Below are 23761 nucleotides of genomic sequence, written 5' to 3'. Positions count from 1 at the left end.
GCCCCAGAGTAAGAGAATGCCAGGGCAGTGAGGTGGGAGTGAGTAGGTGGGTAGGGAAGCAACCTCATTGAGGCAGGGGACAGTGGGATGGAATAGAGGGTTTGTGGAAGGGAAACTGGGAAGAGGGGATAACATTTGAAATGCAATACATAAAATATATTGGAAAAATGTGTGTCCGTGATGGAGAAGGTGTCTCAGCGAGGGTAGGTTTTGAGGTTTCTAAAGACATATACAACTCCCACTGTGCTTTCTCTGACCTTTGTTTGTGCATGAAGATGTGAGCTCTCAGATGCCCAGCCACCATGCCCTAACCATCCCATCATGAAATGGGACCATGAGCTATATCACAGTTTATCTTTTATATGTTGCCTTGTTCATAGTGTTTTATCACAGCAACAGAAAAAAATAACTAAGATATTATCTGTAAGCTAGATTATTTCATTAAATCATTGGAATAGTTAGATGGGAAAAAGACAATCTAAGGCACACGACCAACCTAGGCAATGAGTACATGGCTATGTGTACATAACTTGTTTTCCTTTGATTTTGAATATTCAGACATTGCGAGCTGCCTGCTCACACTGAACTGTGGGTGCAAAATCACATTATACGTCAACAATCAGCATCAAATAGGTTCCTGTTAGCATTCACCACCTCTTTGCCAAAAACTAGATCATTCAGATTACTTCAAAGTGCTATTATATCAATGTTACAATGAAACATTTTTAATTATCATAGAACTCATAGTGACTGAAAATGTTATGTGGTTCTCCATGGGAGAAAAGCAATAAATAACCCCATCCAGATGTGATGCCTAAAAGCAGCAATTGCTCACATGGTACAACATCTATTTCACTCTATCACGCATCTATCTACTTACACAGAGTATTTGTGCAAAACACATGCACATATGTGTTGTATCAGTTACAGAAAAGGTATCATGAATTTCATAGGAATACAGATATAGGGGAGAAGTCGGAAGAGGAGACGGAGGTGTGTCAGTGATGAAAATAGACTATTCACATATGAAATTCTCAAAATATTTAAATTTAAAATTACTCAGAATAAAACTCTTGCACATCTCTTTTTGAAAAAGTGGTAGCATAATCAAATTCTGTATACACAGCAGTCATTTCATAAACCATGCAGTAATTAAGACACATATTGATTACAAAATGAAACTTTAATCCCATGTTGATGCTTTAAATCAAAATTGACTATCTTTTTCTGTTGAGATACATGATAATAAGTGAATATTGAAGCATATAATAAGATGTTATTGACACTGACTATGAATTCTATGTCACTACAAAACATTCAGTAGATTGAAGATTTAATGACAAATTACATTATGTAATCTTTCAGAAAATTTTAGCTGTGAAATCTATTTTTACAAAAGTTACTTTTTCATGAAGGTACCTGAGAATAAAACATATTTTCTAGTTTCGTCCCTTTGTTCTCAAATTTCATGATGTTACTTTTTTAAAAAGCAACATAATACTCTATTTTGTATATGTACCACAATTTCTTTATCCATTCTCTGGTTAGGGGACATCCTGGATTTGCAGGAGAGGAAACCGGGGGGGGGGAGGGGGCGGGGGGAGAAGGGAGTCAAACCTGCAGTCAAAATGTAATATATGAGAGAAGAATAAATAAATAAAAACTTTTAATATATAATAAAATTTAGTGATTTAAATGATAAATTTAATGATTACATTTCCCCAAAACATGACATTATAGTATTTATTACTTATAAAATTATGTGGTTATCATATACTTTTTTGAGAGAAAGTACAATTAACCTTTATCAACCACCTAGAGAAGTGTTTTCACAAATACAAATGTGCAATCCAGACACCCAGAATAGGGGAGCTTGAAGCATGTGAAAAGTTTCTTGCTTTATTCTTTATCTGTGTCATTTTTTTCAATCTTGATGTTGTTTTCTCGTTCAATTTTAATTGCATCCCTTGTTTCTGGGATTATAACGCTTAGGTAAAGGTTGTTAGTTGGACTAGCAATATAAAACAGAATATCACTGTTTGGGAAAACACCATCACGTTGGAGGATAAAGAGATGCTGGGAGTATGATTGGATGGAGCATTCTAACAGAGTTAATGACAGCATATTAAAACAGACTTTCTCATATAGAAAATAACTGTGAAATTGTCATGGCAAAGTGTGGTCTTCTTCTTCTTCTTCTTCTTCTTTTTTTTTTTTTTTTTTTTTTTTTTTTTTTTGAAAAAACAGGAAAAAATCAGACAAAAGATGATAGCTGTTTGGACTGGTTTTCTAAACATGGCAAGAGGTAGCTGAGGGGTAAGAAGTTGTGTAGTCCATGGGAATAGTCACTGTTCTAGCAAAGAGAGAGATAAAAACCCAAGCTAGCTGTGTGGCAGAACAGGTTGCCTTCTGTGATATGCACATGTTTGAGTGCTAGAACAAGCCAGATGGCAGTAGCCTTTGTTCTAGCTGAGTCTGAGTAGAGTTTATACATTTAAACATGACACAAATGCTGATTTTTTTTCTCATCCTCATGTAGATAACAGGAAAGAGCAAAAACACCCTAGAAATTACAGGTTTATTCACTCCTCTGCCCTACAGAATGATGTTGATCTTTTCCTTCACATCCGAAACAGTATGATGAAACTAATGTTCTGGTGCACAGGATGATACTGGACACTCAGCTCAATGAAAACTAGAACCTATTAGGTGCTATTCTGTTAGTCGATATTGATAGCCAGAAACAAAATCCACAAATAAAAGGTGCTGGTATAAAAATGTTAACTAATTAATTTACACTCATCTTGAAAAATATCCAGAATCTGCAATAATATTCTTACTTAGGAACAACACAAAATATATTTCAGAACCTTTGGCTAGTGATTTGTTTTGAGAACTTCATTGCAAGTCTTCATCAGAACTGTCTTCATTCTTTCAAATAATTTTACTTTTCAAGTACGTACTGATCTTTTCAATTTCATTTTATAAATGTGCATATAAATTGAAATTTTACATAGTAAAACTTAGAGTATAAGTTAAATACAAAAGCAGCAATCTCTGTTCATTTCAGGAGTGCTAGTCTTCTATGACTTAATAATACTAGATTATTGAATGTATATCTTTCAAGACAAAACTCATTCATTTTCCTTTCTTCCTCCTTGTTGCTCTCCCTCCCTGCCCCTTTCCCTCTGGCTTTTCCTCCTCCATGATTATTATTATTAGGTTTTTTCTGGAAAAACATTTGATGCTATTCTGTCATACAGTACAAATGATAGCAGAGGTGTATTCCTATACACATTAGTATTCAAGCTAGACTAGTACTTCAAAGGTAGGTGAATGCTTACTAATTTTGTATTGAAATTGTTCTTAGCAATGTTCAAATGCAGCAACCGACTGCACCAAGATTAACCTCTACTATCAAACTGTCCATTTTCACTTTGTTACTACATCTGTACATTTTTGATTCTGATAGACTATTTTTTTTTCTGAAAAATAATTGTTCAAAAGATAAATGTATCTTCGTCTTTGGCCAATATTGTACCTGTCTTTCAAAGAAGATACATATGACATACATAATAAAGTTATCTGATATATGTAAAATTGTAGAGTATATTTACAATGATGTTTGTAAAAGAATGAAAAATTCATATTTATAATAAGTCAATATACATACACTAATTCCAGAGGTGAATAAATTATCAGTGATATAAATCAACTGTGCCCACCATTGTGGAGTTCACAAATATGACAGTATTCTATGTTTGTTTTAATTCCAACAGTAACATACTAGATAAAAACATATATTTTGGATTCTTTCATCTAGTAATCTCATCAAAGCTACCACAAAGGATGACTTGCTTTCCTCAGCACAAGACAGTGTTTAATTTCTCCTTCTAGAGTCTAAAATTGATTTAACTTTGACATCACAACCTTATGAAATAAATGTATTTTAATTTACATATAAAATGCCTTGTAGGAAATTCCTGTTCATTACTGTCACAAAAGTAACATTGTATCTAATTTGGGGAAGTCTGAAATCTAGCTTTACAGCTCCTGCCTACTCACGACTCACAGTCTAACAAAAACTAATGGAAGTCTTAATAGCTTTAGAGTTTGGTGACGTTGATCAATGCTCATAACATCTCACTGTTATTACTGAAAAATTTTCTCATTTATAATTCTTGTTGGATAGCATCACGAGGATCCATAATTTTTATCTAAGCATTTGATATGCAGACGACAAAAAACAACACAGTGATAACACAAGTAGAGTATTTTAATAAGTACATTTATTATAAGAATTTCCTTAGAGCATTCATAGATCATCAATAATTAAAAATATAATAGTATAATGATACATTTTAAGTCATGAAAAATATGTGCTTCACTTTAAGACAGAAGATCATACTTTAATGTGAATTTTAATGTGTTGTTACCAAATTATACATCTGTATATGACATGTACTGCTGACAGGTGCTGCTTCATGACTTATCATAGTATTCCTATGTTCACAAACATTTGGACAAGTGTCTTCAGCTCTCTACACCCAACTTACCTAAATAGTATTGAACTTATTTTTGAAAACCTTAGTTCTCGGCATAACTATTTGATCATTAATTTCATTTTTCAGTATCCAGATGTTTTTAAATAGTGAATTGTGTTTACTTAAGTATTGTAAAAAAAACATGCATGCATACGTATCATATTACTGTTGATCAGCAGAGATTAAACAAATATATTTGATCATGTGAATGAAAGTCTTGGTTTTAATTTCATCTGTATATTATCCATTTCTATGTTTCCTAGAAAATAATCAACAGTCAAATAGAAGTCTGTGCATTAAAAAATCGAATTTCTTCTTTATTCCTGTCATGGGTTTCCTACTACAGTCTATTCTAGTCTCTGTCACAGGATTTCTCAAAATTCCTGTCCCAGCAGAGCAGTTTGTAGGGACACCTAGTGGTGATAGTGGCTGAGCTCCTGTGGCAATGCTAAAAGCTTTCATTTGTTTGTTTGAACCACACAAGAGAATCTGGAATGTGGGTATAAATGCTTCATGCAAAATTGTTAAACATAGAACAAATGTATTTTGATACTTGGAGGTTTGTCAAAATTTCTTCTCAATAGAGTACTATTTAGAATAAAATATTGTAAAACAGAACCTAAAATCCTGTTTATATTGAGTAGGGTTGTGAAGGTGTCACACACTAATACTCTAAAACAGATATCCTGAGACTTCAGCCTAATAACTGAGATGGTCCACAACCTATCAGAAATTCTATTGCCTTAGTAATCATTACAAATTAGGTTGCTGACAGGACTCAGCATTTTCATACTGAAGGTAGCTGTGACTAATATTAATCTGTAAAATAAATATTCTCAAGTTAAAAAGTTGATTTTACATTTTATAATTTTTACGTTGTCAGATTATAGGATAAATAACTCAATGAAGTGTTACTGTAAAGGGATATTATATATACCTGAGCCTAGTAGCTGCCATTCCTATGATAGAATATGCAAACTTAATTGCGTTCTAGGATTTTCAACAACTGACGTCACAGATTACATCAGTCCTTTCTCCCTCAGAGAGCATCCAAACTTACATGAAATAAACAAAACTACTTCAAAAAAGTATTTACAGCTTAGCTAAAATATATATACTCAGCATATTTATGTAGAAGAAATATTAAAATAATTAAACTTTTCAAAAGGTTGAAATAGTTCACTGCTTCCATATAAGCCCTTAAAATGAAACATATATGGATTCTGTGAAGATCTGTTTATAGACAAACACATAAACTACTATCCCTGGAATCTATTGATATCAATCACGTTTAATCAGAATATAACCACAATGATTTCTCATCAATGAAAACTCAGACAATTCTATTTATGTTTAAAAGATAATTTCAGAATAGAAAAAGTAAAATGAGCTTGCATGGTAAAACTGGCCTGCTCTGGGCCACTAACTCCAAACAATTTTCCTTTGCTCCTTGTGAAGACTGCAGGCCTAAAATTCTTAAAACGCAAAACACATCCTATGAGAATACAGACCTCCTTTAGGGGAGGAAGTTGTCTGGTTTCCTGGTAGAAGCCAGTCATACTTACTGTAGAGGTGCTCAGCAGTTCAGCAGGTGACTCTTCAAGTAAAGTGTCAACAGACACTGCCTGTATCTCGGTTCTTCCCAGATTTCTAGTTCACTTAGTGTATTCACTTTCTCCCTGTTCAACCACTCCGACATACTTAGAAAAAGTGATTCTTTAAAAAAGAAAAACAAAAGGTAAAAATAACACACTCTTTAAAGCTAGGATGAGCCACTCCCTCCAGGGTTCTTTACTGGAGACAACTCAGCCAGCCACACAGACTCTTCCAAAGGGCAGAAGCATCTGGGTAAACGGCTACCGTAAGAGTCATCTGTCCCTGATCGCCACCAAGCCTAACACTGTCAGGGTTATTTCCAGTCCTCCCATTCCAAGAAGACGACTGCACACTCCTACGCTCCAATTGCGCACATGGTCCAAGAGTCCTCTGTCTCCACGAATGTGACATCTAAGAGGGTTCTGGCTATGCCTCCAGAGCCAAGGGACGCCTTCGCTCTCGGCTGCCATCTACCGGCCACTGGGCGCCTGCTTCGCCCGGGGCCCATCATGTCTGCTGCAGCTTGGCTCGCACCAGCGGCGCGACAATAAACAAGTGCTGCGGACGGGGCCCTGCACCCGCTACCCAGCAGATGTGACTGCCTTCTCAGATCCCATGAGAAAAAACGTGACTTTTTCTGAGTTTCTTTTCTTTTTTTTTTCTTTTTTCTTTTCTTTCTTTCTTTCTTTCTTTCTTTTTTTTTTTTTTCAGAACCTCCAAGCTGCCAGGACATGCCACAGGCGTAGAGCAACGCTGCTCCTACCCCCTCGGACCCCTCAAAGGACGTCGGAGATAAAGAGTTGCAAATAATGAGGATCGTGCGCCGCATCTGGGGAGGGATAGCAAAAATCCGCTGCAAACCCCGGGAGTGGTGAAGCCGCCAAGAGGATGCGGGAGCCTTTCAAATACTAATTAGGGGCCGCGACTGCAGGTTCGCCTTGGGGACAGAGGCATCCAGGCTCCGGTGGTCGTGGTGTGTGGGGGAGAGGAGCACAGCGGAGGAACCGCCGCCGAAGCAGCCCGGGGGCCAGTACCACCTTCTCTCGCCCCCTCACTACCATGTACAGTGTGCGCTGCAAGAAGAAGGCGGGCGATGAACGCACACCCTCGAGCCCCACTCCCTCTGGTTCGTCCTGGGGCGTGCGACACTGACTAGGGGGGAATGTGGTGAAGACGCCGACCTGGAGAGGCTAGGGGGGAGGGGAGGGCGGCCCGAGCGATCCCAGGCCGGAGGGTGCCAAGAGCCCGAGGCGGCTGGAGGGGGCGGCTGCCATCGCTGGGTCGGAGAAAGTTGCCCCCAGTGCAGATGGGAACAGTAAGTACCAGCCGGGTCAGGGTGTACGGCGAGGGGGCCCTGCGATCTGGGGATCGCGCGTGGGAGCGATGGTGCGAGGGAGCGTGAGTGAGAGCGGGTGCGAGCGCTCGCCCGGGCTGACCAGCACGTTGACCAGGCGGCGGGGCCAGGCAGCCCTGCTCCGCGTCCCCCTCCTCGGTCTCCCCACTTCCCCCTCCCCACTGCGCCCTCCCCGCCCTGCCGGCTCAGGCTCCCAGCCTCAGCCGCGAGCTGCCTTTCCAGTGAGTCGCCGGCCGTCCCCTCCCCCACACCCCACACCCCGCTACCCGCCCTGGCTACCGCGGAGAGCGCCAGGGAGAGCCCTTTGGGGAGCCCCGGAACCCGCGGTCGCCACCGCGGCGGCGGCCCGGGGCTGGCGGCGCGGCGTCCGGGTGCCGCTTTCCTCCGGCTGCTCAGCCTGCACTGCTGGCAGCCTTCTGTGTCTGCCGAGGCTTGAAAAAAAAAAAAAAAAAAATTAGTGCACACCCCAAAGAGGTGTTTTTCTAAAGGGTAGCTATGATGAGCGGGCCCCTGAGATGTGAGACGGGGTAAGTCCGCCGTTTACTTTGCAAAAGAGGTTTCTGTGTGTGTCTGTGTGGTATGGCGAAGTGGCTTTCTTTCCATCTCTTCCCTCCCCTTCTTCCTCCCTTTACCCTTCCTTTGCTTTGGGGCGGGGTGGGGGAGGGGGAGCCTCGCGTCCTGGAACTCCGGTTGCCTCAGCCGGAGCGGCGGTTCCAGCAGCTCTGCCCGGAGCCACCGGTCCGGCCTGGGTTTGGGCTCCAGCGGGAGCGGCTCCATGCTGCTGAATGCAGGGATATAGCAGGCGGTGATCCAGGCTCGAAATTTTAGGGGAGCGAACAAATACAGCCCCCTCTCGTCCTCTCTCTGTCTCTCTCTCTGTCTCTGGCTCTCTCGCTCTCACTCTCTCTCTCTCTCTCTCTCTCTCTCTCTCTCTCTCCACTCTCTCTTTTCTTTCTTTTTTCTTTTCTTTTCTTTCTTTCTTTCCTTTTTAAATAAACCGAGAACGTGTGGTGCACCCGCGATTTTACATCGGCGCTGCTTTTTCCCAGTCAGTCTGTTAGCATTGCCAGCCCATTCAACTTTATTTTCTCAAATCTTCTATCTCCTTTGATGGCTGGTGACGACGGGGGAGGGGGCGAGGGCAGAGGAGGTTTGGAAAGGGCTGTTCGACCCTGGCTAACCAGAACTGAATTAAAGTTGTAAATGTTCGAATTTAATACTGGCTGGACACAATTTACAATGGACTCTGAGATGGGGAAGGAGGTGAATGGGGGCGGGGAAGCACCGCGAGGGAGGGGGAGGGGATCCAACCCAGCTGAATGGATGTGCACATTTGATCCAGCGGAGAACCCAGATTTCAAGGTAAACGTTTTGCTTTCATACCAGGGTGTTTAAAGCCCAAGCCTTCTGCTGTGTTGAGGTCTAATATAATAGGGACGTTTCTGTGCTGTGCCTCCAATTGGTCTGGATACGTCTGGGTAGCCAAATGCGAATCATTCCTAGCCACACTTGTACATGTGCTTGCGAATGCAGACGCTCTGAACCAGGCGGGTTGGTGCGACTTGGTAATCATGTGCCAGGCTTCCAAGCTTGAACCTGTGCTTCAGAGACCTCCTGACTTTACTTCTGGTTTGAGATTCTCATTAGGTTTTGGTAGGGAGGCAGAAATAAGGTTGGTCAGAGAAAACGGATAGGTTCCCAGAAGCCAACAGTTCTATCTACACTCCCCAAAGCAGCACTAGCATGGTCAAGCCCAAGCCCGGTTATGTATATCCTTTAAGAGTGTTTCTGTCAACCCAAAGTAATAAGTCAAAAGAATCCCTCCAGTGACAAAAAAGAAGGGGGAGGGGAGATAATACTCAGATAGTAAAACACTGACCTATGACACTTGCCTGGGCTGTCTCTTAATCATTCAAAGCCTCCTTTTCTATGAGGAAGAAAAATAAGGGAGGGGGCATTAACATTTAAATGAATGTAATAAGCAACTTCAAAGATGGAGATGTTGGCAAGGTGGTAGTTCCTTCCAAATCTTGCTCACTCAGAGGGGCTACTTTGGCATGCTGTAGCAAACTGACTTGGAGTACCCAGTAATAGAGCCTTAGCCTCTGGTCTGTGATTTACTTTTAGCTGCTTCCGGGTAGGCAGTAGAAATGTCCTCTTTCAACTCACAGTATTCAGAGTTGCTCCGAGATTGCGGATGCCTTTGCTGAGTTCTTTGTAATCCATCGTGCGGAACTATTACCGTGGTTAAAGATGTGGTTTGGTAGCGTCGCTGGCATGATCAATGAGGAGAAGTGGTCGCTGAGCGCTCTAGAAGAAGCGCTGCTAAGTGGCATGATGCATACAATTAGGGCGTCTCATGTGCTTAATAGCTGTGGTGAAGTCCACCAGCAAAGCGAAAACGCCCCCCCCCCCCCCACGACACACACACTCACACCTCCATTCTCAAAGATCCGAGGACAATTGGTGATTTAAAAGCTTCTCTTGGCTCTTCTTGTTGCATGATCTTGCATCCTTTTGCCTCTGAAAAGTATTCTTTACATTTCTACCTTACATTTTTCATGGTGGTCTAAAATAGCCCAAAGTATTGTGGCCCCACGCTTGTCTGTAAAAATGGGAGATCTTAATAGTAAACTGTTATCAGAAAAGATTTTGATAGAAAGCAAGGAGTGGGGAGCATAGGTGAGATGGAGAATCCTGTTTAAAAAAAAAATAATGTTTTTTTTTCTCAAGCAGGAGCCATGAAACTGTACTGACAGCCATTTTATGTATATTTATGGATGAGTTTTGATAGGAAGAGGGCAGAGAACAGTAACACAGGAATTTATCAGACTTTAACTTCTAAAGAACAGAACATTTGGTGCCAAGCTCATTAGAAAATAGCATGAGACTTCAAAGCAAAATGAATATACAGTTTTGGTAAAGTCTGAAGGACATCAATATTCCACTTGGACAAGGGAGGAGGTTTTATGTATGTATCTATGCCCCCTTGAATTTCGGAGAAAAACTATTGGAAACGAGAGACTTTCTGACCCCCTCCCTTTACTTGGTTTTGTGTGATATTCTGTTATTTCCTTCTTTCCTCTCTCCCTTGCAGGAGGTAAAATGCACGTTTGCTGCCCCCCAGTAACTTTGGAACAGGACCTTCACAGAAAAATGCATAGCTGGATGCTGCAGACTCTAGCATTTGCTGTAACATCTCTCGTCCTTTCCTGTGCAGAAACCATCGATTATTATGGGGAAATCTGTGACAATGCATGTCCTTGTGAGGAAAAGGACGGCATTTTAACTGTGAGCTGTGAGAATCGGGGCATCATCAGTCTCTCTGAAATTAGCCCTCCCCGTTTCCCAATCTATCACCTCTTGTTGTCTGGAAACCTTCTAAGCCGCCTCTATCCCAATGAGTTTGTTAATTACACTGGGGCTTCAATTTTACATCTGGGTAGCAATGTTATCCAAGACATTGAGACCGGGGCTTTCCATGGGCTGCGGGGTTTGAGGCGACTACATCTAAACAATAATAAATTGGAACTTCTGCGAGATGATACCTTTCTTGGCTTGGAGAACTTAGAATACCTGCAGGTCGATTACAATTTCATCAGTGTCATTGAACCCAATGCTTTTGGGAAACTGCACATGTTGCAGGTGCTTATCCTCAATGACAATCTCTTGTCAGGTTTACCCAACAATCTTTTCCGTTTTGTGCCCTTAACGCACTTGGACTTGCGGGGGAACAGGCTAAAACTTCTGCCCTATGTGGGGCTGTTGCAACACATGGATAAAGTTGTGGAATTACAGCTGGAGGAAAACCCCTGGAATTGCTCTTGTGAACTAATTTCTCTCAAGGATTGGTTGGACAGCATCTCCTATTCAGCCCTTGTGGGCGATGTGGTCTGTGAGACCCCCTTCCGTCTACACGGCAGGGATTTGGATGAAGTATCCAAGCAAGAACTTTGTCCAAGGAAACTTATTTCTGACTACGAGATGAGGCCACAGACTCCTTTAAGCACCACGGGGTATCTACATACCACCCCAGCTTCTGTAAACTCTGTGGCCACTTCTTCCTCTGCTGTTTACAAACCCCCCTTGAAGCCTCCTAAGGGGACCCGCCAGCCCAACAAACCCAGAGTGCGCCCCACTTCTAGGCAGCCCTCTAAAGACTTGGGCTACAGTAACTATGGCCCTAGCATAGCCTACCAGACCAAATCCCCGGTGCCTTTGGAGTGTCCCACGGCATGTACTTGCAACTTGCAGATCTCTGATCTGGGTCTCAATGTCAACTGCCAAGAGCGCAAGATCGAGAGCATCGCGGAGCTGCAGCCCAAGCCCTACAATCCCAAGAAAATGTACCTAACAGAGAACTACATAACTGTTGTGCGCAGAACAGACTTCCTGGAAGCCACCGGGCTAGACCTCCTGCACCTGGGTAACAACCGCATCTCCATGATCCAGGACCGGGCCTTTGGGGATCTAGGCAACCTGAGACGCCTCTATCTGAATGGCAACAGGATTGAGAGGCTAAGTCCAGAGTTATTCTATGGCCTGCAGAGCCTTCAGTATCTCTTCCTCCAGTACAATCTCATCCGTGAGATCCAGTCTGGGACTTTTGATCCAGTCCCAAACCTCCAGCTGCTATTCTTGAATAATAACCAGCTGCAGGCCATGCCTTCAGGTGTCTTCTCTGGCCTGACACTTCTCAGGCTGAACCTGAGGAGTAACAGCTTCACCTCCTTGCCAGTGAGTGGAGTTTTGGATCAGCTGACTTCCCTCATTCAAATCGATCTACATGACAACCCTTGGGATTGTACCTGTGACGTGGTGGGCATGAAGCTGTGGATTGAGCAGCTCAAAGTAGGGGTGTTAGTGGACGAAGTGATCTGTAAGGCGCCCAAGAAATTCGCAGAGACCTACATGCGCTCCATCAAGTCTGAACTGCTATGTCCAGATTACTCTGATGTGGTGGTTTCCACGCCCACGCCCTCTTCCATCCAGGTACCATCCAGGACCAACGCAGCGACACCAGCTGTGAGGCTGAATAGCACTGGGACCCCCGCAGGCTTAGGTGCTGGTACCGGGGCTTCCTCTGTGCCCTTATCCGTGTTGATCCTCAGTCTGCTGCTGGTTTTCATCATGTCCGTCTTTGTGGCAGCAGGCCTTTTCGTGCTGGTCATGAAACGGAGGAAAAAGAACCAGAGTGACCACACCAGTACCAACAACTCCGACGTGAGCTCTTTCAACATGCAGTACAGCGTGTATGGGGGTGGAGGCGGCGGCGGGGGTGGCCACCCACACGCACACGTGCACCATCGTGGGCCTGCTCTGCCCAAGGTGAAGACTCCCGCGGGCCACGTGTATGAATACATCCCTCACCCACTGGGCCACATGTGCAAAAACCCTATCTACCGGTCTCGAGAAGGCAATTCCGTGGAGGATTACAAAGACCTGCACGAGCTCAAGGTCACTTACAGCAGCAACCACCACCTGCAGCAGCAGCAGCCGCCGCCGCCGCCGCAACAGCCTCAGCAGCAGCCCCCTCCGCAGCTGCAGCTGCAGCCTGGGGAGGAGGAGAGGCGGGAAAGCCACCACTTGAGGAGCCCCGCCTACAGCGTCAGCACCATCGAGCCCCGAGAGGACCTACTGTCTCCGGTGCAGGACGCTGATCGCTTTTACAGGGGCATTTTAGAGCCAGACAAACACTGCCCCACCACCCCTGCAGGCAGCAGCCTCCCGGAATACCCTAAGTTCCCATGCAGCCCGGCTGCTTACACTTTCTCCCCAAACTATGACCTGCGACGCCCCCATCAGTATTTGCACCCGGGTGCAGGGGAGAGCAGGCTGCGGGAACCGGTGCTCTACAGCCCTCCGGGTGCTGTCTTTGTAGAACCGAACCGGAACGAGTACCTGGAGTTAAAAGCAAAACTCAATGTTGAGCCGGACTACCTCGAAGTGCTGGAAAAACAGACCACATTTAGTCAGTTCTAAAAAACAAAGACACTCGATTTGAGGCTTTTGCGTTTAGAACAAGCGAGCAAGCAGACACACTCGGTGAACACATTTGATTAATTGTGTCGTTTCGACATTTAGGGCGAAGTGCCTTGGCACAGGATTCTCAGCTTCGGCGGAAGCTAACTGGAAGGGTGTGCAATTTCCTCTTAATTTTACACGTGGGAAACATTTGTGTAAACTAGGCACACCACTTTCTCTTCTTGTCTGTGGGGGAAGACAGAAGGGCTTTCTGGAGGGCAATTTGCATCAAGAGTGACTGTAAACAGGTTGTGGTCCCTTTGGCAGAGCTCTGAAGTTCTAAGAAGGGTGCGGGTGGAAGCAGCTTAGATTCTACTCACTCTTTGGCTTCTCTCTCACACTCTTCTCCTTAGAGCCTTGACATCGGTTGAGAGATTAGCACACCCCAACGTTAATAGGAAGTTTGTTCTCTCTCACTTCTTCTCCCACCCCTCCCACCTTCCCCCTCAATCCTTACCTTTGTTTTTAAAGGATGTGTTTGTATGCATTCTGGACATTTGAATTTAAAAAAAAAAAAAAAATCTTGTGATCCAGAAAGGCTCACTATAGATGTGGACAAATCATTAAAATTACAGAGCTATATGATCCATAATTGATTAGTCAAAATAACTTATTGATGAAATATACAAATATTTTATTGTAGCACCTATTTTTATATGCACATTTAGCATTCCTCTTTCCTTCACTATTTAGCCTATGATTTTTCACAGAGGCGTTGTTGCACTGTATTAGGAGCTGCATTTCCAAAACTAGAGTGATATCAGAAAGGCCTATTAAATATTTAAAGACAGGGAGCACTTAATGGCAAAAGTCTTTAAAGGTACATAAAACCCATCCAATGGGACCTGCAATTAAACACAAAAAGAAAACTAAAATATGAAGCTGATTGTATCCCACTATATAAAAGGAAAAAGATGGGGCAATGAATTGGTTTGTTCTTAAGAGACATGTGTAGATGTTTTTGGTTGTATCAGAGAAGCTGGAAAAGTATTTTTATTAGTGAACCAAAATGATGCATTGATTTGACTACTATTGTAGCCGATTTTTTGATTGTGTAACCAAACCCTGTTGCATTTGTACAGATCCACGTGCACTTGCACTTCAGAAGACCAAATGATGGGCTGTACAAGTCTCTGTATGATGTCTTTATCCCTCTGGGCAGACGCTAATGACAAACAGGATCTCTGTAAGACAGAACTACTATTGTTACAGTCTCATATGTATCCCAGCACATGTAATTTTTTAAATAGTTTCTGAATAAACACTTGATAACTATGTCAACTTTGAGGGATTTAAGTAATGATTCCTTGAGATGGTGGAACCACCCTTATTCACAATTTAGGAACTAGTAGCTATTTTCATCCTAGTAAGAATAAGTTATCCCTAATTATAAACATTTCAATGTATGTATGCTCATGCATACACATACAAAAAGTTTACTCTTTTGTTGGTCCAAAAAAATTTAGGATTGTTTTTTTCTGAATGTCACTGAATGTTTATTAATGATATTTTAATTATATGTTTTCTCACTGGAGTGTGATTCTAGTACTTGCATGGATCATGGTAAGTAATATGTTAATTCTCATTCTTCTTACACGGTTTTATATTTGCCCTATTCAAGCTGTAAATACAGCCTGAGGACTTTCATATCTTAACTTGTGTGAAATTGTTCCTCAGTTTAGAAGGATACCTTATCTGAAGATGAGGGACATCATAAATGTTTGAGATGTTTGTGGGTATAATCTGTGCACCTCTGAAAAAGGCTTTCCAGTGAATTTAAATGATCATTCAAGGAGAGGAAATGTTACACTCAATCTGAAACTCGAAAAGCAAGCAGCACTTGATTACTACTGCTGCAGTTTCTCTGCACTGTCTCACCTAGAATGTGGACAACATCAAGGTCTGTCTATGAACTTCCTGTTCAAGGAACAGTTGCCATGGCATTGTGCCACAAAGAGGCAGCATTCACCCGTGAGTACATTGACAGTAACAACTTCAATTCAGATTGAGATGGTAGACACAGTTTTCCTGAAGAATTATTTTAAAAATGAAGTAACTCTAGTGCTCCTTTCACTAAGAGCAGGGAGCTATCCACTCTCCACATTGGCTCTCCCAAGTTTGCTCCCGAAGGAGAAAAAGAATAAGCTTAGTAGTGCCACAGGATTATCATGGACATAAAACCTTATCTCAGATTCTTCATCTACCTCCTCTATTTTAGATCCAAGGGTTACAAACAAAAACAGTTGCATGTCACATTGGTGGGACTGATAATACTACTTTACAGACTGTGTTGTCTTTTTCTTTGAAAATGCTATCACTTTCACACTTTTTTACATTCCAATATGATAGTATTTCATAAATTAAAAATGATGATGCCATTGAGAAGCCTCCATATAACAAATCTTTTTATCTTAAAGTCATAAATAACCAACATCAAGGCATATGGCTGAACAATACAATTTCCAAAGAAAATTTATTAACATATTTTCAATTAACTTTAAAAAAAAAATCAGCACTAATTCCTGTGATCTCCTTTGATAATTCCTTTTGTTTTCTTTTTTCTATAATACAACCTGAGGTTTTCTATAATACAACCTGAGGAAACGCTAAAAGATTTTAAAGTAACCTTTGTTAACAATCCACATAATTTTCAATTTTCCTGTTTTAAAAAATATAGCATCCTAAAAATCTTTTAATGTTTCCCAATTAAGCGAGTAAAATAGATTCACCTTCAATTTGCTAAATTGGAAAATAAATATTCTTCAGAATCACATTGCAAAGAATACATGAAAATTATCTTTCTCTTTATATTTGCTTCAAACAATACATTACTATGCACAGTAGAAGCTTAAACGTGTACATTTGCATATTTTGTTTTTGATGTTTAATCTTTATCCTGATAATTTATCAAATTAGGTGTACAGTGGTATGTGATTGAGTTCTGGGGCTCTGCAGACACTCCCCATTAATTTTTGGAGACCAGCTTACATTGCTTCAGTCACCAAGTCAAATTTGGATGCAGGTTATGCTTACTTTTTGTGATTATTCTTTTAAATATGTTGCATAATCTAATGTAAATATACTTTCAGGTAGATAGAAATATTATTTTTATTTTCTCTGCTTATAATGGAACAACTGTAATGATTTTAGAGGAGTCTTTCCCATAATTTGCATACTGAGAGAAAAGTCACTCATTGTATTATTTATAGGTATTTTCATTTAAATATTAGCATCAATGTGTGAAACAAAACTTCACACATGTAAAATGGGCCATCATGCCTATTCTACATATATCATTTCTGTCTCCCGTATAATTTTTCCTTTATCCTAAACAGGAAAAATCATACTTGGAGATAGAGAAAATACACACATGCATGAAAACAGTGATCTAAGATTTTCACCTTACCCATTGATGGTATTCTTGATATTCAGTTGCATCTTTGGCAAGCAACTCCGATTATTACATGTTATTTACATGTGATTTTCTTTCCTTAATCTGTTATGATTTTCCTTCTCCTTACAATGTCACCTTTTTTATTTCCTCCCTTACTTTATTTATGGATTTATGCCTTTTTATAGTTGTTGTTGTTGTCCAGTAGAGAAAGGGATTGAGTAAAAATTATTTAGTCCTTGTCTGAAATGCCAAAACTAACCATTTAGTGTAAAGAGCCCAATGTCTTGTTTCCCAAATCACAGGACTACATACTACCGAAAATAAAGCAGAGCCCAAATAGACTTTGAATTCAGTTTGAAGCATGTTCTTGCACTTTTTAGATAAGTCAAAGTTAAAATATTTGCTGGTGTGAAAAAGTTGTTTGTTGCAACTATATTTTTTTAAGAATAAAATTTTAACATACTGAAATCAAACTGGAAATAGTGAAAGAGCTCCTTTAAATACTGTAATCCAGGAATTAAAAATGTTAGAGATGTTTTAACTAAACTGTTAATGCAATTAAGTATTTACATTTAGTTCGAGAAGGATATAAGGATCTCAAGCATTTTGCAATGCAAAAACATGACATTAACTCTCAAGAAGCTGGATAGTTATGTGCCTAAAGTAATTTAATTCGTACATCCAATATCTTACATTTATTTATATTCTCTTGAACAAATTCATCTTCACATGATTTTAAACGATTTCTAATGTCTTCCTCCAACTGCATTGCCCGTATGATATGTTCATACGTGTATGTCACCATGTATGACATGAAACAGCAGATGGGATATGAATCATTGCATATTCAATTTTCCTGTACTGCTCATTCGGAATTTCAAATTAAACTTTTATGTTTTGTGCTTTGAAGAATGTTAGATTGAATGTGATGTAATACGTACGTTTGAAACAAGAGACTAATGCTTTCTCTTCTTCTTTTGTTTTCATCAGACCATTTGGCTCAAAAGTCACAGATCAAATATATCTAACGGTAACTATTCTGATATTAAAGTGAATACTTTTATATACATTTCTAAGGACAGTAAAATTTAATTTAAGAATTTGGAGTAGCATAGGTTATTTCTTATAAAATGCTGTTGAAGATCAAATTACAGATATTTAACAAGAATCAATGTAATACAAATGTTGTCATTTGAATTCTGAGTAAATAAAAATATATCAATACACTGCATATTGCAAAGTATGTCAGACATAATTCTAAACATCAGGATGCTATTTACTATAAGAAGCATTGTCATGAAAATATGTTAAAATTGTCTAATGATTTTTAGGTGGGTAATAATCACTAAACAAACAAATATTGTATATTTCTAGTATGAATATGCAGATATGTGAGTAAAATTTAGATGTGTTTATAAAACTTGAAGTTTTGAACCTGTACTTGATGGATATTTTTAATTTGAAACATTCATAGGTGGAGCCATGGCTCACTGAAAGCTCACTGGTCTTAGGATGCTTTCAACAAAGTATTCACATTTGTTCATTACAAATATTTTAACAAATATTTATGAAGTTATTTCAGTTCAATTTAGATTTATTGTTATAAATCATTATTAAATCACATTTACACATCTATATACAAAAATTAGTGGTTTAGAAAATGGATATTTTTAACTTTTGCTTATAAGTAATTTTCAGTATTTGTGACAATTTCTAGTGTTCTCAACTTATATACATTAAAAAAGACTTTTTGTATAGTTCATTGAAAACAAAGCTTAATATTGAAAGTTGACACCAAACTTGCTGTACGTTTGTAGTGTAGTAACTGTGCATTTTAATAAAACTCAAAAGATAGCATTAACTCCTATTTAATTGTTTAGCAACATGTTCCTTAGATACCATATTCTTTTGATCAGCAAATTTTATACATAGGAGCAGTCATTTTGTCTCATTGTATCTTTTGCCTCTTTACCTTTTGCAAGCTCTGTAACCAAGGCTAGATAGACATAAGAAGAAAGTATCATTGTTATTTTTAATTCTTGCAATGAGAATCATTCTCTGCCTCCCATTTTTAACAAAAGAAATGGGTATAGCTCTTTAATTAACTAATTAATTTCAGTCATATTAATTCAACCTCCTTGTGTTCACTGAAAACAAAAGTTACTCCACACCATGCTGATTAAATACTAAGCTGGCAAGACAGTGTGAGAGAGAGGATGTGGCTTTTACATTGTCATCAGAGGCTTGTCATTGATGATCTCCATGTATGCATAGAATCTTTAACAAGTAAATGATGCTGTCAATGCCTTTAAATGACACACTCGATTTAATGTATAGCTCCCACCGTACTTTATCATATACTCCATTGTACTTTAATAAACAGTAATTAATGCAACGGGAGACCTATAAGCTAATCTAATAAAAATCTGGGGTTTTCTAGCCTTGGTTACAGAGTTTGCAAAAGATAAAGAGGCAAAAGATACAATGAGAAAAAAATGACTGCTCCTATGTATAAAATTTGCTAATCAAAACAATACGGTATCTGAGGAACATATTGCTAAACAATTAAATTGGGATTAATTTGTTTTTCTAGACAAACAGGAATTAGATTTACTCATCTTTTGGACTAGTGGAGTAGCTTCCATAGAGTCTTAATCTAGCAATTTAACATAACATTACATTATCTGTTAAGCTATAAGAGTATTTGGATTTCAAACATGTTTAAATAAAATCTGTCCCTGTGATACAGAATATATGTGGCAAAGTCCTAGGTTTGAAAATTTTGCGCTATGGTTTGTCATAGTATGTTGACTGTATATATGAAATGGCCAAATTATTAGGCTTATAATCTAATGATGCCCAAATTAATGTAAGAAAAATGAGAATAGCTCTATGCTAAAATATTGATGTTATGGAAATACATGAGGAAGTGTCAAGGTTACCAATTAAAAATTACTTGGAGTCTCCCAAAGATGAAACATAAGTTAAGTTATTTTGTTACATAGTTGGTCTATTACATGCTCACATTGTCCTAAGAAAAGCTGCACCAGTTATTTAGAGTTTGTATTTCTTTCCATAGAAAATAATTATTACAGCATGTACTGTTTGCTCCTTGCAAAATATTTAAGTTCTGGCTACTTGAAGAGAGTACTAAAGGCCAGCTCAACAAAAAACAAAAAAGCAAACAAAACCAACAACTACAAAAATATCAGTTGAAATAAGAATGTCTTTGAGGATGAAAGAGATAACTAGGTAAACTTGTTTTTTTTTATAATGAGTGTGCAACTAAAAATATGATTCAGATGTGCCAAGAATGATGTCAATATATTTGAACATAATAATAGTGCAGGAAATACATTTTAAGTAAGTAGCAGCTTATTTTGCTGAAAACTTGCTTTGAATTGGTTGTAAACCTCCAAAAATATCAAATAATATAATGATACATGCAAGTTCTTCATGTGTCCTTGTTGTTTGTAAAGTTTTCCTCTAAGAATATAAAATTAGCATAATATGGTCAATATTTTAAAATTTTACCTTTAATATTTTTTCTAGCAAAAATATATTTATTATTTAAATGACTCTGGATGTGGTATTTCTTTTTGTTATCAATTTGAATCAATGATCATAATTGCTCATTTTTTTGAATGTGAAGTAACTTGTGCCACAAATAATGACATTATATTTACAATTCTTTAATGTTATGTCAACCCACACAATGACCAATGACTAAAACGTGGTTAATAATTCTGGAATTCAGAATATTTTCCTTCTGGTGTGCCTTTTGCAACTTTGGTTAAAAACCCCTAAGTAATTTCATTTTTTAAAAAGAAAAATAATCAAACCAGTTAGGAAAACTGAAATAAATACAGCTTTTAAGTTTTTCCTGCTGGGTATATGTCAGCTGTGATCCTAATTTAGTGACATAATAATTGATTCTCATTGTTCCTGGAGTGATTCCTCTACATATGGCATGATAATATTTGTGGATGAAATCATCTTCAAATACTGCAGTATGGATGTATATTTGTTTTAAAAGTTACTTCAATATGCATTTTCAATTAAGTGTCTATTTCTAGATATTTTAAAATGGTAACTTACTTTTAGAAAATGTTTTTCAGTGCACTATTTTTACTTTTAAATATAAACCTGCTCACAAAAATGTCATTTTGAACTTTTAGCCTAATTTAAATGTACATTTTTATTATTTCTCTTAAAATGGGTGTATGTTTAAAGTAGACTTAGATTGGTTTTTCATACATATTCTTATTTTTTTGCATTTAAAACATTTAGAAAATGTATTTCAGGTGGCGTCCATCATTGTGATTTTGATTCAAATAATAATGAACATCCAAAATAAAAAAAACTCTCGTATTTTTGTAGAATTAAGTCAAACATACAATAAATATGTTATACAATATTTCCTATTTTAATATTCAGAGGTAGATGATCACTCTCATATAATGACTGTTAATCTGAAGGGCCATAGTCAAAGTTTTTCTTTTTAAGAAATTGCATTATCAGAATACTGGTAAAAAAAAATCTCACTGTTTTTAAATACTGTAACTAGTTTTATTTCATTTCAATAACAATCTCATATATTTCTCAAATGCCTTCAGAATCTCTACAGAATTTTACAGAAGGCTTTGATAATTAGAATTTTGAGTAGTAACTGTGACAACTGTATTGCAAGTGTAATAAACTATTATCTAATTTATTAAGGAACAGAATCATGCACTACAAAATAATGTCATGGAAGATTCTAGAGGTGTCACAAGCTAACTCATTAATAAAAAGAGTATTAATGGACATTAACTAGTACTATCTTATAAAAAATTGTGGCTTTATTACATAAGAATTCACTGATTGTTATGTAGATCATAACTTTTCTTTCTGGTTAAATAATCCAGAATAAACTATATAGGAATGCTACACTTAGTGATAAAATTAGTGTAAATTATTAAAAAGAAACAATAGAGGAAAGTGTTTTACTTGAGTTGAATGTATCTATCACTGGATCAACTTCCTGTGCCTCACACTAACCCCGCATTCAAATGCTCATTGACAGATAATCTGCAGAACAGTTGGGTTCAGTGAGCATCAAATACTTCCTGAGTTACACACCTCAAAAATCAATTTCAGGGACAGATAATTTGTTAATAATATTAAGTTAGAATTGAGGTTGTTTGTTGACCTGTTTTCTTCTAGAAAATTTGAGGTCCTTGGATTAATCCTCAACACCCAATCATGCATTGTCTTGCCCAATACAGATGCAAAGAGACATAGAGAGACATAGAGAGACAAACACAGAGACCAACAGACAGGCAGACAGAGTAAAGATAATTTATAGATAATACTGGAGACAATATTAGTGAATTTTAAATAGATTGTAACTTAAGAAATATTTTATATTTGCCACTATTTCTATCCACTTGATAAAGGTAAAAGAAATAGAAATAAAATTAAGGTACATAGATACAAAATTATTCTTCTAGTCTTGTAATTATTTACTTTTGTTTGTTAGTGTAATTTCTGTTCTGCCATTACATTATTATTATCTTAATGTTAGGAGCATGCTGTAGCACAGAAGCTGGTGAAGCAAGGGAAATTTTTGGCATTGTCAGCATATTGTGCTCCTGGTGTTTTGAGCCTGGTGAGGTGTTTATCTATTTAGAAATCCTTTCTGGACAGTGTGTATTGCCCCTGGCTATGATAAAATCAGTTCATCTTTTTAATGAGAATGTTACCTCCAGAGAAAGCAATCCAGAAGGAATAGTACATTCCTCAGGGCAGTTGTTATACAGGGACACATTTTTATTTTCTCTAGGACTGACTGCATGCATATTTCAGTGAGGAATGTTAATATTTTAAAATATTGCTTTTTTGTCACAATGCTCCATGACGACAGGAAAGAGTATTTTGGAGAATTTATATTATTATAATTTTTCCAATTATTTTACATAGATCATTCATCATTCATGTAACTTTGGATAGAATTTCAGCTCCCTTCATATATGAAGAAAATGAAATAATTATTTACATGTAACTTACATGCTTCGTTAAATAACAGAAAACAGGACACTTTATTGAATAGCAGTGTTTGAATTTTCATAGTGAATTATAAACAGCACTATTTGTCATTGAGCTGTTTTAAGAAAAAAAGTGCATTGTTTTGTTATTCTTTTTCCATGCAAACTTTCTTAATTTTGACATTCAGGAGCAATTGAGTGATGAAGTAATTGTTCACTGTCATCACTTAAAAGTTTTGGGGAATTTGTGAGTTGAGTCTGAATCATAGTTTTCTGCAACATCCTTTCATGCTTCAGCAGGAGACTAAGGTTACTGTATTTCAAAACTTGGCCTCCTCTTTTAACCATTATAAAGAATGTTGGGAAACTAAATTTAAAGTCTTTGTTTTGAACACCCACTTTGTTCATGTTCAGAAACCTTTGCTGGTGGCTAAAAGCACCAGTTATATACAAAACATTAACACACTGAAACAGTTGCTGTTGCATTTTTCTGTATACAAAATACACTGTTGTGGAAATTCCTATACAAAGTAACCTCATTTCACAAAAAAGTTATTATCACTAATATTACCATAATATTTCAGTAGAAATCACAAGAGAAACATAAGAAATATATTACATGTAATGAACAAAAGTCAAGCAGTTTCCAAAATTAACAAAATGAAAGTTAGATTTTGATATTTAGGAAAGATTTCTTGGTAGTATCTCTTCTCTTTTCTTAATATCAAATTAATTTCCTATTCTTATTCATTGTACATTTTTATTTTCATTTCTGTTATAAAAATAAAACTCTGTTATTTGAAATAAAAAAAACTGTACTCGT

General features: G+C 38.2%; 1 protein-coding gene and 1 long non-coding RNA gene across 4 annotated transcripts in view; one reads left to right on the top strand and one right to left on the bottom strand.

Annotated features, from left to right (window-relative positions):
• LOC143441654 (uncharacterized) overlaps positions 1 to 6579 on the bottom strand; it is a 327290-nt gene extending 320711 nt beyond the window's left edge. For both annotated transcript variants that reach the window (XR_013109224.1, XR_013109225.1), the window contains exon 1: positions 6110 to 6579. This is a non-coding gene — a long non-coding RNA (uncharacterized LOC143441654). The remainder of the gene's footprint in view (positions 1 to 6109) is intronic.
• Positions 6580 to 6786: 207 nt separating this feature from the next.
• Slitrk5 (SLIT and NTRK like family member 5) lies at positions 6787 to 20482 on the top strand. Of its 2 annotated transcripts, none has more exons than XM_034499143.2 (2): positions 6787 to 7455; positions 10592 to 20482. In XM_034499143.2, the coding sequence occupies exon 2, from the start codon at positions 10600 to 10602 to the stop codon at positions 13474 to 13476; it is 2877 nt and encodes a 958-aa protein (XP_034355034.1). In that variant the 5' UTR covers positions 6787 to 7455; positions 10592 to 10599; the 3' UTR covers positions 13477 to 20482. The 2 variants fall into 2 exon arrangements, with proteins under 2 accessions (XP_034355034.1, XP_034355036.1); XM_034499145.2 differs by lacking the exon at positions 6787 to 7455 and adding an exon at positions 7797 to 8021.
• Positions 20483 to 23761: the final 3279 nt, after the last annotated feature.

The sequence above is a fragment of the Arvicanthis niloticus genome, chromosome 3 (genome assembly GCF_011762505.2).
Source record: "Arvicanthis niloticus isolate mArvNil1 chromosome 3, mArvNil1.pat.X, whole genome shotgun sequence".
Taxonomy (NCBI): domain Eukaryota; kingdom Metazoa; phylum Chordata; class Mammalia; order Rodentia; family Muridae; genus Arvicanthis; species Arvicanthis niloticus.
This window is presented reverse-complemented; position numbering and strand designations above follow the sequence as displayed.

What these genes read in the sequence shown, in the direction of transcription:
- Slitrk5 (XM_034499143.2), top strand. Translation starts at nt 10,600, where the DNA reads ATGCACGTTTGCTGCCCCCCAGTAACTTTGGAACAGGACCTTCACAGA.